At 53.5% G+C, this 14,781-nt stretch overlaps 1 protein-coding gene across 3 annotated transcripts in view; it reads left to right on the forward strand.

Moving 5' to 3' along the window:
- Nucleotides 1–1,200: 1,200 nt before the first annotated feature.
- The window catches only part of MMS19 (MMS19 homolog, cytosolic iron-sulfur assembly component), a 138,837-nt gene continuing 125,256 nt past the window's right edge, over nucleotides 1,201–14,781 (forward strand). For 2 of the 3 annotated variants that reach the window (XM_063962338.1, XM_063962340.1), the window contains exon 1: nucleotides 1,201–1,417. In XM_063962338.1, coding sequence (XP_063818408.1) covers nucleotides 1,330–1,417 — 88 coding nt within the window. In that variant the 5' untranslated portion in view covers nucleotides 1,201–1,329. The remainder of the gene's footprint in view (nucleotides 1,418–14,781) is intronic. The other variant, XM_063962341.1, reaches the window with a different exon arrangement.

A 14,781-nucleotide genomic window follows, 5' to 3' on the forward strand; every position in this document is an offset into this window, starting at 1 on the left:
TCATTTTTGCCCTCTGTACTTGTGTTTAGCAGGGGAGAGTCCGGGAAGCAGCTTCTCTGCAGCTTGCTGTGGAGAAAATGGCGCTGGTTAGTGCTGGAGGATCAAGCTCCGCCCCCTCAACGGCGGGCTTCGGTCCCGCTCAAATTCTTTATACTGGCGGGGGTTTTGTAATATACTGCCTCCGCAGTATCTATTATACTGGCCAGTGTCCCTTGAGGTTATTATTGCTGCCCATGGCGCTCCCCCTGCGCCCTGCACCCTTACAGTGCCTTATGTGTGTGTGAGTGTGGGAGCAATGGCGCGCAGCGTGACCGCTGCGTGGTACCTCAGTGAAGATCTGAAGTCTTCTGCCGCTTGTGAAGTGTTCTTTCTTCTTATACTCACCCGGCTTCTATCTTCCGGCTCTGTGAGGAGGACGGCGGCGCGGCTCCGGGACCAACAGGGAGGACGACACCTGTGTTCCGACCCTCTGGAGCTAATGGTGTCCAGTAGCCTAAGAAGCAGAGCTTATAATTTAAGTAGGTCTGCTTCTCTCCCCTCAGTCCCACGAAGGAGGGAGCCTGTTGCCAGCAGTGCTCCCTGAAAATAAAAAACCTAACAAAAGTCTTTTCAGAGAAACTCAGTAGAGCTCCCCTGCAGTGCATCCAGTCTCCTCTGGGCACACAGGATCTAACTGAGGTCTGGAGGAGGGGCATAGAGGGAGGAGCCAGTTCACACACATTATAAAGTCTTAGAGTGCCTATGTCTCCTCTATACCCCATGGTCCTTACGGAGTCCCCAGCATCCTCTAGGACGTAAGAGAAAATAATAATAATAATAATAATACAATCTTAACTTATTTAGTCCCTTTACACTATACAGTCTCTATTAAAGATGTTTCCACATTTCCATTAAACTACATACTGTATAATGAAGATCGCAGAGACAAATAGGGAGGTAACTGTGCAGGAGGAAAGATAACGTTTAATATAGTGTAGTACTGTGTTACTATATTATACGTCCAATGTCAACACACAAAAAATGTCGATAAAGTTTTGTATTTTGAATACCGTGTCACGTAACTGCACCTACCTAAAACATAGTGTCTGCGCTTCAGTACAGGAAGCTGCGCGGTGGCGGCCATATTTCTGTAGCCCCCCCTCTCTCCTTTTTTCACCACACGAACGTGAGCGTATATAGTAGGAGGCGTTGCGCACATTTTGGTCTCTAGTGCACGGAGCTCGCCATGCTTTCTGTCACGTGACGCAGGTTTCATCCTGTGTGGTGGGTGGTCTGCGCATGCACTGAGCGGTGTTCCCACCGCTGTGTTCCTCCAGCAGCAGCAGTGCAATGGCTGAGGCGCAGAGCGCGCTGTGGGGGTTGGTGGAGGACTTCGTCTCTGGGCAGCAGGACAGCAAGGCTGCTGAAGTGTCAGGAGGTGAGCCCCGAGGAGCTGGTGTGATTGGGGTTCCTGAGGGAGGGGGAGAAGATGGCAGCGCCCTGCTATAATGGGGTATGACATCACTCCCCTGACCTGTACATGTGTGGGGCTGTGTAACCCTGCATACCCCCACCCCCCCATACAGTCTAATAGTAGTGCATGATCCTCCATACATACTAATAATGGTGCATGACACCCCATCTCCCATACTTACTGATAGTGGTACATGCCCCCACCCCCTTACATACAGTGGGATATAACTGCCCCCCATACATACTGACAGTGGTACATGCCCCCCCACCCCTCATACATACTGTCAGTAGGACATCCCCCCTCCCTCATACATACTGACAGTGGTACATGTCCCCCACCCCTCATACATACTGTCAGTAGGACATCTCCCCCCCCCCCCCCTCCCTCATACATACTGACAGTGGTACATGTCCCCCACCCCTCATACATACTGTCAGTAGGACATCCCCCCCTCATACATTCTGACAGTGGGACATGCTCCCTACCCCTGACACACTGGGAGCGGGACATGAACCATCATTCCCTCTCCTGACATACTGGGAGCAGGACCCAACCCATCACTCCCTCTCCTGACACACTGGCAGCGGGACACGACCTGTTACCTTCTCTCCTGACATACTGGCAGCGGCACATGACCCATCACCTTCTCTCCTGACATACTGGCAGCGGGACACGACCCGTCACCTTCTCTCCCGGCATACTGTCAGCGGGACACGACCCGTCACCTTCTCTCCCGACATACTGTCAGCGGGACACGACCCGTCACCTTTTTTCCCGACATACTGGCAGCGGGACCCGACCCTCCACCTTCAAGCCTGACATACTGGCAGCGGCACACGACCCGTCACCTTCTCTCCTGACATACTGGCAGCGGCACACGACTCATCACCTTCTCTCCTGACGTACTGGCAGCTGCACTCAACCCGTCACCTTCTTTCCTGACATACTGGCAGCTGCACATGACCCGCCACCTTCTCTACTGACATACTGGCAGCGGGACACGACTCGTCACCTTCTCTCCCGGCATACTGACAGCGGGACACGACCCTCCACCTTCTCTCCTGACATACTGGCAGCTGCACACGACCCGTCACCTTCTCTCCTGACATACTTGCAGCGTCACACGACCCGTCACCTTCTCTCCTGCCATACCGGCAGCGGCATATGACCCGTCACCTTCTCTCCTGACATACTGGCAGCGGCACATGACCTGTCACCTTCTCTCCTGGCATACTGTCAGCGGGACACGACCCGACACCTTCTCTCCTGACATACTGTCAGCGGGACACGACCCGTCACCTTCTCTCCCGACATACTGGCAGCGGGACACGACCCTTCACCTTCTCTCCTGACATACTGGCAGCGGGACACGAACCTCCACCTTCTCTCCTGACATACTGGCAGCAGCACACAACCCGTCACCTTCTCTCCTGACATACTGGCAGCGGCACACGACCCGTCACCTTCTCTCCTGACATACTGGCAGCGGCACATGACCCGTTACCTTCTCTCCTGACATACTGGCAGCGGCACATGACCCGTCACCTTCTCTCCCGACATACTGGCAGCGGGACACGACCCTCCACCTTCTCTCCTGACATACTGGCAGCGGCACACGACCCGTCACCTTCTCTCCTGACATACTGGCAGCGGCACACGACTCATCACCTTCTCTCCTGACATACTGGCAGCTGCACTCAACCCGTCACCTTCTTTCCTGACATACTGGCAGCTGCACATGACCAGTCACCTTCTCTCCCGGCATACTGTCAGCGGGACACGACCCGTCACCTTCTTTCCCGGCATACTGTCAGCGGGACACGACCCGTCGCCTTCTCTCCCGCATACTGTCAGCGGGACACGACCCGTCATCTTCTCTCCCGACATACTGGCAGCGGGACTCGCCCCGTCACCTTCTCGCCTGACATACTGGCAGCGGCACATGACCCGTCACCTTCTCTCCTGACATACTGGCAGCGGCACATGACCCGTCACCTTCTCTCCTGACATACTGGCAGCGGGACACGACCCGGCACTTTCTGACATACTGGCAGCGGGACACAACCCTTCACCTTCTCTCCTGACATACTGGCAAGGGGACACGACCCTTCACCTTCTCTTCTGACATGCTGGCAGGGGGACACGACCCTCCACCTTCTCTCCTGACATACTGGCAGGGGGACACGACCCTCCACCTTCTTTCCTGACATACTGGCAGAGGGACACGACCCTCCACCTTCTCTCCTGGCATACTGTCAGCGGGACACGACCCGACACCTTCTCTCCTGACATACTGTCAGCGGGACACGACCCGTCACCTTCTCTCCCGACATACTGGCAGCGGGACACGACCCTTCACCTTCTCTCCTGACATACTGGCAGCGGGACACGACCCTCCACCTTCTCTCCTGACATACTGGCAGCGGCACACGACCCGTCACCTTCTCTCCTGACACACTGGCAGCGGCATATGACCTGTTACCTTCTCTCCTGACATACTGGCAGCGGCACATGACCCATCACCTTCTCTCCTGACATACTGTCAGCGGGACACGACCCGGCACCTTCTCTCCCGACATACTGTCAGCGGGACACGACCTGTCACCTTCTCTCCCGGGATACTGTAAGCGGGACACGACCCGTCACCTTCTCTCCTGACATACTGGCGACTGCACACGACCCGTCACCTTCTCTCCTGACATACTGGCAGCGGGACACGACCCTTCACCTTCTCTCCTGACATACTGGCAGCGGGACACGACCCTCCACCTTCTCTCCTGACATACTGGCAGCGGCACACGACCCGTCACCTTCTCTCCTGACATACCGGCAGCGGCATATGACCTGTTACCTTCTCTCCTGACATACTGGCAGCGGCACATGACCCATCACCTTCTCTCCCGACATACTGTCAGCGGGACACGACCCGACACCTTCTCTCCCGACATACTGTCAGCGGGACACGACCTGTCACCTTCTCTCCCGGGATACTGTAAGCGGGACACGACCCGTCACCTTCTCTCCTGACATACTGGCAGCGGCACTCAACCCGTCACCTTCTTTCCTGACATACTGGCAGCTGCACATGACCCGTCACCTTCTCTCCTGACATACTGGCAGCGGGACACGACTCGTCACCTTCTCTCCCGGCATACTGGCAGCGGGACACGACCCGTCACCTTCTCTCCCGGGATACTGTAAGCGGGACACGACCCGTCACCTTCTCTCCCGACATACTGGCAGCGGGACACGACCCTCCACCTTCTCTCCTGACATACTGGCAGCGGCACACAACCTGTCACCTTCTCTCCTGACATACTTGCAGCGTCACACGACCCGTCACCTTCTCTCCTGCCATACCGGCAGCGGCATATGACCCGTCACCTTCTCTCCTGACATACTGGCAGCGGCACATGACCTGTCACCTTCTCTCCCGGCATACTGTCAGCGGGACACGACCCGACACCTTCTCTCCTGACATACTGTCAGCGGGACACGACCCGTCACCTTCTCTTCCGACATACTGGCAGCGGGACACAACCCTTCACATTCTCTCCTGACATACTGGCAGCGGGACACGACCCGTCACCTTCTCTCCTGACATACTGGCAGCGGCACACGACCCGTCACCTTCTCTCCTGACATACTGGCAGCGGCACACGACCCGTCACCTTCTCTCCTGACATACTGGCAGCGGCACATGACCCGTCACCTTCTCTGCTGACATACTGGCATCGGCACATGACCCGTCACCTTCTCGCCCAACATACTGGCAGCGGGACACGCCCCGTCACCTTCTCGCCTGACATACTGGCAGCGGCACATGACCCGTCACCTTCTCTCCTGACATACTGGCAGCGGGACACGAACCTCCACCTTCTCTCCTGACATACTGGCAGCGGCACACGACCCGTCACCTTCTCTCCTGACATACTGGCAGCGGCACACGACCCGTCACCTTCTCTCCTGACATACTGGCAGCGGCACACGACTCATCACCTTCTTCTCTCCTGACATACTGGCAGCTGCACTCAACCCGTCACCTTCTTTCCTGACATACTGGCAGCTGCACATGACCCGTCACCTTCTCTCCTCACATACTGGCAGCGGGACACGACCCGTCACCTTCTCTCCCGGCATACTGTCAGTGGGACACGACCCGTCACCTTCTCTCCCGCATACTGTCAGCGGGACACGACCCGTCATCTTCTCTCCCGACATACTGGCAGCGGGACTCGCCCCGTCACCTTCTCGCCTGACATACTGGCAGCGGCACATGACCCGTCACCTTCTCTCCTGACATACTGGCAGCGGCACATGACCCGTCACCTTCTCTCCTGACATACTGGCAGCGGGACACGACCCGGCACTTTCTGACATACTGGCAGCGGGACACAACCCTTCACCTTCTCTCCTGACATACTGGCAAGGGGACACGACCCTTCACCTTCTCTTCTGACATGCTGGCAGGGGGACACGACCCTCCACCTTCTCTCCTGACATACTGGCAGGGGGACACGATCCTCCACCTTCTTTCCTGACATACTGGCAGAGGGACATGGCCCATAACCCCTTCTCCTGACATACTGGCAGCGGGACACGACCCTCCACCTTCTCTCCTGACATACTGGCAGCAGCACACGACCCGTCACCTTCTCTCCTGACATACCGGCAGCGGCATATGACCTGTTACCTTCTCTCCTGACATACTGGCAGCGGCACATGACCCATCACCTTCTCTCCTGACATACTGTCAGCGGGACACGACCCGTCACCTTCTCTCCCGACATACTGTCAGCGGGACACGACCTGTCACCTTCTCTCCCGACATACTGGCAGCGGAACACGACCCTTCACCTTCTCTCCTGACATGCTGGCAGCGGGACACGAACCTCCACCTTCTCTCCTGACATGCTGGCAGCGGCACACGACCCGTCACCTTCTCTCCTGACATACTGGCGACGGCACACGACCCGTCACCTTCTCTCCTGACATACTGGCGACGGCACACGACCCGTCACCTTCTCTCCTGACATACTGGCAGCGGCACATGACTCATCACCTTCTCTCCTGACATACTGGCAGCGGCACACGACTCATCACCTTCTCTCCTGACGTACTGGCAGCTGCACTCAACCCGTCACCTTCTTTCCTGACATACTGGCAGCTGCACATGACCCGTCACCTTCTCTCCCGGCATACTGTCAGCGGGACACGACTCGTCACCTTCTCTCCCGGCATACTGTCAGCGGGACACGACCCGTCACCTTCTCTCCCGGGATACTGTAAGCGGGACACGACCCGTCACCTTCTCTCCCGGCATACTAACAGCGGGACACGACCCTCCACCTTCTCTCCTGACATACTGGCAGCGGCACATGACCCGACACCTTCTCTCCTGACATACTGTCAGCGGGACACGACCCGACACCTTCTCTCCTGACATACTGTCAGCGGGACACGACCCGTCACCTTCTCTCCCGACATACTGGCAGCGGGACACGACCCTTCACATTCTCTCCTGACATACTGGCAGCGGGACACGAACCTCCACCTTCTCTCCTGACATACTGGCAGCGGCACACGACCCGTCACCTTCTCTCCTGACATACTGGCAGCGGCACACGACCCGCCACCTTCTCTCCTGACATACTGGCAGCGGCACATGACCCGTCACCTTCTCTGCTGACATACTGGCAGCGGCACATGACCCGTCACCTTCTCGCCCAACATACTGGCAGCGGGACACGCCCCGTCACCTTCTCGCCTGACATACTGGCAGCGGCACATGACCCGTCACCTTCTCTCCTGACATACTGGCAGCGGCACACGACCCTTCACCTTCTCTCCTGACGTACTAGCAGCGGCACACGACCCTTCACCTTCTCTCCTGACGTACTGGCAGCGGGACACGAACCTCCACCTTCTCTCCTGACATACTGGCAGCGGCACACGACCCGTCACCTTCTCTCCTGACATACTGGCAGCGGCACACGACCCGTCACCTTCTCTCCTGACATACTGGCAGCGGCACACGACCCGTCACCTTCTCTCCTGACATACTGGCAGCGGCACACGACCCGTCACCTTCTCTCCTGACATACTGGCAGCGGCACACGACCCGTCACCTTCTCTCCTGACATACTGGCAGCGGCACACGACCCGTCACCTTCTCTCCTGACATACTGGCAGCGGCACACGACTCATCACCTTCTTCTCTCCTGACATACTGGCAGCTGCACTCAACCCGTCACCGTCTTTCCTGACATACTGGCAGCTGCACATGACCCGTCACCTTCTCTCCTCACATACTGGCAGCGGGACACGACCCGTCACCTTCTCTCCTGCATACTGGCAGCGGGACACGACCCGTCACCTTCTCTCCTGCATACTGTCAGCGGGACACGACCCGTCATCTTCTCTCCCGACATACTGGCAGCGGGACTCGCCCCGTCACCTTCTCGCCTGACATACTGGCAGCGGCACATGACCCGTCACCTTCTCTCCTGACATACTGGCAGCGGCACATGACCCGTCACCTTCTCTCCTGACATACTGGCAGCGGGACACGACCCGGCACTTTCTGACATACTGGCAGCGGGACACAACCCTTCACCTTCTCTCCTGACATACTGGCAAGGGGACACGACCCTTCGCCTTCTCTTCTGACATGCTGGCAGGGGGACACGACCCTCCACCTTCTCTCCTGACATACTGGCAGGGGGACACGACCCTCCACCTTCTTTCCTGACATACTGGCAGAGGGACATGGCCCATAACCCCTTCACCTGACATACTGGCAGCGGGACACGACCCATCACTGCCTTTCCAGACACAGTGACAGTGGGGCACGACCCATCAATACCCCCTTTCCGTTCATAGTTTGAAATTTCCCGTGATTCCCCCCCCAAGTACTGTCAGTGGGGCATGACCCAGTAGCTTCCACAAGTCCTGTCTACAAAGGTGTATCTTTAATTATGATGGCAAAAACCGATGGAGGGGGCTGATGACGATATGCGGAACCATTGTTCATCGTAGTAGCATACACACTGGGCGATATCACACACAATATCACTCAGAAGGCTGAAAATGAGCGATATCGTGTGTGATCTTTCAGTGTGTATGGACCTTAAAGGTGTATACACAGCGGACGTTTTTGCCCAGTGTGTATGCAGATTGATGATGTGAACATCGCTGGGCGGAAAATCGCACAATGCATGCACATTGAGCGATTTTCACCCTGCCCAGCGATGTTCACGGGGGTGAACCACTTTCCACAGTAGGGGACTGTGGAAAGTGTTTCACTCGGCCAGTAAAACAGGCCGACGGATGGCGGAGGCAAGAAATGATGCGGGAGCACGCATTAGCGCTCGCCGCTCATCACCCAGCCATACACACTAGGTGATTTTGAGCTAAAAACGCCAAAAGTGAGCTACTTTGAGCTTAGAATCGCCTAGTGTGTATGGACCTTGAGTCTGTGTGGGAAAACTTGGCATGTTCCATAAGCAATAGGTCAGTTGTGTTATCTGTGTGATAGAGTGAAAGGTAATATATCAAATCACCTTGCCTACTGCCTACAGGGTGTGATTATTGACGGCGTCTTGTATTACAGCACTGATACTGTTGGTATTTATTTAGCAGAAAGAAGTGTACAGTTAGTAGTAACAGTGTGTTGTGCCTTGCCTACGTTTCAGCAATGCTGCATGATCTGTAACAAGTTATCAAGTGAGAATAGATTCTGCCAGATTTGTAACACACTGTCAAGCGAGAGCACTGTACATAGTTTACATAGCTTTCTCTATAGATGCTTATTTCACAAGTTAGTTCACATTAATAACAAAATTCTTGCAGATGCGTCAAAATTAGGATGGCCAATCCCGGGCCGTTTTTTCAATCCTAGATATCGGGATTGAAAAATGGTCAATCCCAGGATACCTGGGTTTGGCTTTTTTCCTGTCTGCCCGCCCCGAACCGCACACATAACTTGCCATACTACGGGGGCGGGCAGGTGGGCCTCTTCCTTCAGGCTCGGTGGCGGGTGACAGGCGGCTGACTGCGCAGCGTGACCTCTGACTTCACGTCACGCTGCCCAGGGGGAGTCGGGAGGAGGGACACGGGCAGCGTTTGAGCCTACTGAGGGCTCTCAACGCTGCCCAGCATTAAAAACGAAAAGGGCATTCTGATCCCGCAATCCCCGGGATTGGATCGTCCAGTCCTGGGATTTTTGGCCTAATTCCCGAGATCGGCGGGATCATGAAATTTAGGCCAAAAATTGGCCAACCTAATCGGAATCTTACAGACCAGGTAGTAGCTGTAACAGCAGGTCATTTGATCAGAGGTTTGCCAGGGACATCAAACTCCTGCTATGTAAACAGAATACCACTGAAATCTACTTAAGCCCCTCCCATTTCTACTTAATCTCCTCCTCCATCCAGTATTCTCAGTTTTTCAGGGGCACAGCTCACTCAGCAGGTAGGTCCTTTTTGGGCCTGGAGTCATGGGGCTTTGGCTGAGCAATTGTGAAAGACGGCTATTTGATTCATTGCAAAATGTTATTAAAGATGGGTTTCAGCAGTAAGGTGTTGCAGGCTGTGGTTGTGTCATGGCCACCCCTCTGTCAGCTTTAAGTGATTATGGGGCAGATGTATTAAGCCTGGAGAAGTGATAAAGCAGTGATAAGTGCAAGGTGATAACACACCAGCCAGTCGGCTCAAATATGTAAATTGACAGGAGCTGGCTGGTGCGTTTTCACCTTCCACTTATCACTTCTCCAGGCTTAATACATCTGCCCCACTGTTTGGCTATTACCACTGTGAGTCTGTTTTGCCTGAAGGAAAAAATAAGATTGTAGACCTGCATGCAATATGCCTCAATTTCATACCTAGTTGATCTGTGCATGACAACAATTGTCAGAAGCAGGTGATACATGCCCTCTTAGGTATTACTGTATCGGTTAAATAAACATTCCATGGTATATATTCATGCACATATAAATATCTCTGCACCAAATCATTAGGCAATCCTGTAATAACGATTGGAGAATTACATGGTTTAAAAATATGCACTACTTGTAAGGCATATATAAAATGTCTCCACACCAAATCATTAGGTAATCCTGTAATAACTAAATGAGAATTACATGGTGTAGATAGCTGTGTGCACTACTTATAAGGTATATATAAATATCTCTGTACCAAATCATTAGGTAGTCCTGTAATGACTAAGCAAGCATTCCATGGTATAAGTATGTGTACTACTTATAATGCATATATAAAATATCTCCACACCAAATAATTGGATCATTTTCTTTAATGCACATTTGAATGGTCAGGCTTCCTGAACAATTGCTAGTTAAGGTTTCGCTGAATTTGCTACTACTGTCTGCATTTTCTTGTCCATATAATTATTTCTGAGGAGGACAAACATGGAGCAGTTCAAGTGCAAGCCCATCTCTGATCCTTTTTATTTTTTTCTCTAACGTCCTAGTGGATGCTGGGGACTCCGTAAGGACCATGGGAATAGACGGGCTCCGCAGGAGACAGGGCACTTTAAGAAAGAATTAGGAATACTGGTGTGCACTGGCTCCTCCCTCTATGTCCCTCCTCCAGACCTCAGTTAGAATCTGTGCCCGGACGAGCTGGGTGCACTTTAGTGAGCTCTCCTGAGCTTGCTAGTAAGAAAGTATTTTGTTAGGATTTTTTATTTTCAGAGAGATCTGCTGGCAACAGACTCTCTGCTACGGGGGACTGAGGGGAGAGAAGCAGACCTACTCACTGTGGATAGGTCATGCTTTTTAGGCTACTGGACACCATTAGCTCCAGAGGGATCGAACACAGGAACGCACCCTTGGTCGTCCGATCCCGGAGCCGCGCCGCCGTCCCCGTCCCCCTCGCAGAGCCAGAAGCCGGCGTGAGAAGCAAGAAGACGTCAAAAGCGGCGGCAGAATACTCCAGTCTTCATATGAGGTAGCGCACAGCACTGCAGCTGTGCGCCATTGCTCCCACATTAAACCCGCACACTCCGGTCACTGTAGGGTGCAGGGCGCAGGGGGGGGTGCCCTGGGCAGCAATTAAGTACCTCTTGGCATAAAAGAGCATATATACAGTTGGGCACTGTATATATGCAGGAGCCCCCGCCATTATTTTACACAAAATCGCGGGACAGAAGCCCGCCGCTGAGGGGGCGGGGCTTCTTCCTCAGCACTCACCAGCGCCATTTTCTCTCCACAGCTCCACTGAGAGGAAGCTCCCCAGGCTCTCCCCTGCAGAATCATGGTAGTAAGAGGGTAAAAAGAGAGGGGGGGGGGGGGGCACATAAATTTAGCGCAAAATCAGTGTATACAGCAGCTACTGGGTAAACACTAAGTTACTGTGTAATTCCTGGGTCATATAGCGCTGGGGTGTGTGCTGGCATACTCTCTCTCTGTCTCTCCAAAGGGCCTTGTGGGGGTTCTGTCCTCAAATAGAGCATCCCCTGTGTGTGTGGGTGTCGGTACGCTTGTGTCGACATGTTTTACGAAGAAGGCTATGTGGAAGCAGAGCGGGTGCAGATGAATGTGGTGTCTCCGCCGACGGCGCCAACACCTGATTGGATGGATATGTGGAAGGTGTTAAATGATAATGTAAACTCCTTGCATAAAAGGTTGGATAAAGCTGAAGCCTTGGGACAGTCAGGGTCTCAACCCATGCCTGATCCTACAGCGCAGAGGGCGTCAGGGTCTCAGAAGCGCCCACTATCCCAAATTGTTGACACAGATATCGACACGGATTCTGACTCCAGTATCGATGGCGATGATGCAAAGTTGCTGCCTAAAATGGCTAAAGCCATCCGCTACATGATTATAGCAATGAAGGATGTATTGCACATCTCAGAGGAAAACCCTGTCCCTGACAAGAGGGTTTATATGTTTGGGGAAAAAAGGCAAGAGGTGACTTTTCCCCCTTCACATGAGTTAAATGAGTTATGTGAAAAAGCTTGGGATTCTCCTGATAGGAAAATGCAGATTTCCAAACGGTTACTTATGGCGTATCCTTTCCCGCCAACGGACAGGTTACGCTGGGAGTCATCCCCTAGGGTAGACAAAGCTTTGACACGCTTATCTAAGAAGGTAGCCCTACGGCCACCCTAAAAGATCCTGCGGATAGGAAACAGGAAGGTATCCTGAAGTCCGTTTATACACATTCAGGTACCCTACTAAGGCCGGCAATTGCGTCGGCCTGGATGTGTAGTGCTGTAGCAGCATGGACAGATACTCTGTCTGAGGAACTTGATACCTTGGACAAGGATACTATATTACTGACCCTGGGGCATATAAAAGACGCTGTCCTATATATGAGGGATGCCCAGAGAGACATTTGCCTACTGGGCTCTAGAATAAATGCAATGTCAATTTCTGCCAGAAGGGTCCTGTGGACTCTGCAATGGACAGGTGATGCCGACTCAAAAAAGCACATGGAGGTTTTACCTTATAAGGGTGAGGAATTGTTTGGGGACGGTCTCTCGGACCTAGTTTCCACAGCTACGGCGGGGAAGTCAAATTTTTTGCCATATATTCCCTCACAACTGAAGAAAGCACCGTATTACCAAATGCAGTCCTTTCGATCACAAAGGGGTCGATTCTATTCGGCAACTAATGAATAGCGCCGGGAATTAGCTCCCGACGCTATTCAATTCAGCAACTAATTACCTGCAATTGTCGGGAATTCTTCTCTCATCCCCGGGGGATGAGAAGAGAAACCCGACAAAAGTGCTGCCTCGCGGCCGGCACGAGGCTGATTCTGTCGGGAATCAGCCTCGCGCCGGGGAGTTAAGTCGGAGAATGCCCGTTCTCCCAACAATTCAACCTGTTTTGTCGGCGAGAACGGGCCATCGCCGACGTAACTAGTTGCTGAATTGAATAGCATCGGGAGCTAATTCCCGGCGCTATTCATTAGTTGCCGAATAGAATCGACTCCAAAGAGGCAAGAAAGTCCGAGGTGCGTCTTTTCTTGCCAGAGGCAGGGGTAGAGGAAAGAAGCTGCACAATACAGCTAGTTCCCAGGAACAGAAGTCCTCCCCGGCTTCCACTAAATCCACCGCATGACGCTGGGGCTCCACAGGTGGAGCCAGGAGCGGTGGGGTTTGTCTCCGAAATTTCAGCCACCAGTGGGTTCGCTCACGGGTGGATCCCTGGGCTATACAGATTGTGTCTCAGGGATACAAGCTGGAATTCGAAGTGATGCCCCCTCACAGTTACCTCAAATCGGCCCTGCCAGCTTCCCCCATAGAAAGGGAAGTAGTGTTAGCGGCAATTCACAAATTATATCTCCAGCAGGTGGTGGTAAAGGTTCCCCTCCCTCAACAGGGAAGGGGTTACTATTCCACAATGTTTGTGGTACCGAAACCGGACGGTTCGGTCAGACCCATATTGAATTTAAAATCCCTGAACATTTACCTGAAAAGGTTCAAGTTCAAGATGGAATCGCTCAGGGCGGTCATTGCAAGCCTGGAAGAGGGGGATTTTATGGTGTCTCTGGACATAAAGGATGCTTACCTGCATGTCCCCATTTATCCACCTCATCAGGAGTACCTCAGATTTGTGGTATAGAACTGTCATTACCAATTCCAGACGTTGCCGTTTGGTCTGTCCACGGCACCGAGAATATTTACCAAGGTAATGGCAGAAATGATGGTGCTTCTGCGAAAGCAAGGAGTTACAATTATCCCATACTTGGACGATCTCCTCATAAAGGCGAGGTCCAGAGAGCAGTTGCTGATCAGCGTAGCACACTCTCGGGAGGTGTTGCAACAGCACGGCTGGATTCTGAACTTTCCAAAGTCGCAGCTGATTCCTACGACGCGTCTGCCCTTCCTGGGCATGATTCTGGACACAGACCAGAAGAAGGTGTTTCTCCCGGCGGAGAATGCCCAGGAGCTTGTGACTCTGGTCAGAGACCTCTTAAAACCAAAACAGGTGTCTGTGCATCAATGCACGCGAGTCCTGGGAAAGATGGTGGCATCATACGAAGCCATTCCCTTCGGCAGGTTCCATGCGAGGACCTTTCGGTGGGATCTGTTGGACAAGTGGTCCGGATTGCATCTTCAGATGCATCGGCTGATCACCCTGTCCCCTAGGGCCAGGGTGTCTCTTCTTTGGTGGCTGCAGAGTGCTCACCTTCTCGAGGGCCGCAGGTTCGGCATACAGGACTGGGTCCTGGTGACCACGGATGCAAGCCTCCGAGGGTGGGGGGCAGTCACTCAGGGAAGAAATTTCCAGGGGCTGTGGTTAAGTCAGGAGACTTGTCTGCACATCAATATCCTGGAACTAAGGGCCATATACAACGCCCTGA

This window comes from Pseudophryne corroboree, chromosome 3, assembly GCF_028390025.1.
Source record: "Pseudophryne corroboree isolate aPseCor3 chromosome 3, aPseCor3.hap2, whole genome shotgun sequence".
In the NCBI taxonomy this organism is placed as follows: Eukaryota; Metazoa; Chordata; class Amphibia; order Anura; family Myobatrachidae; genus Pseudophryne; species Pseudophryne corroboree.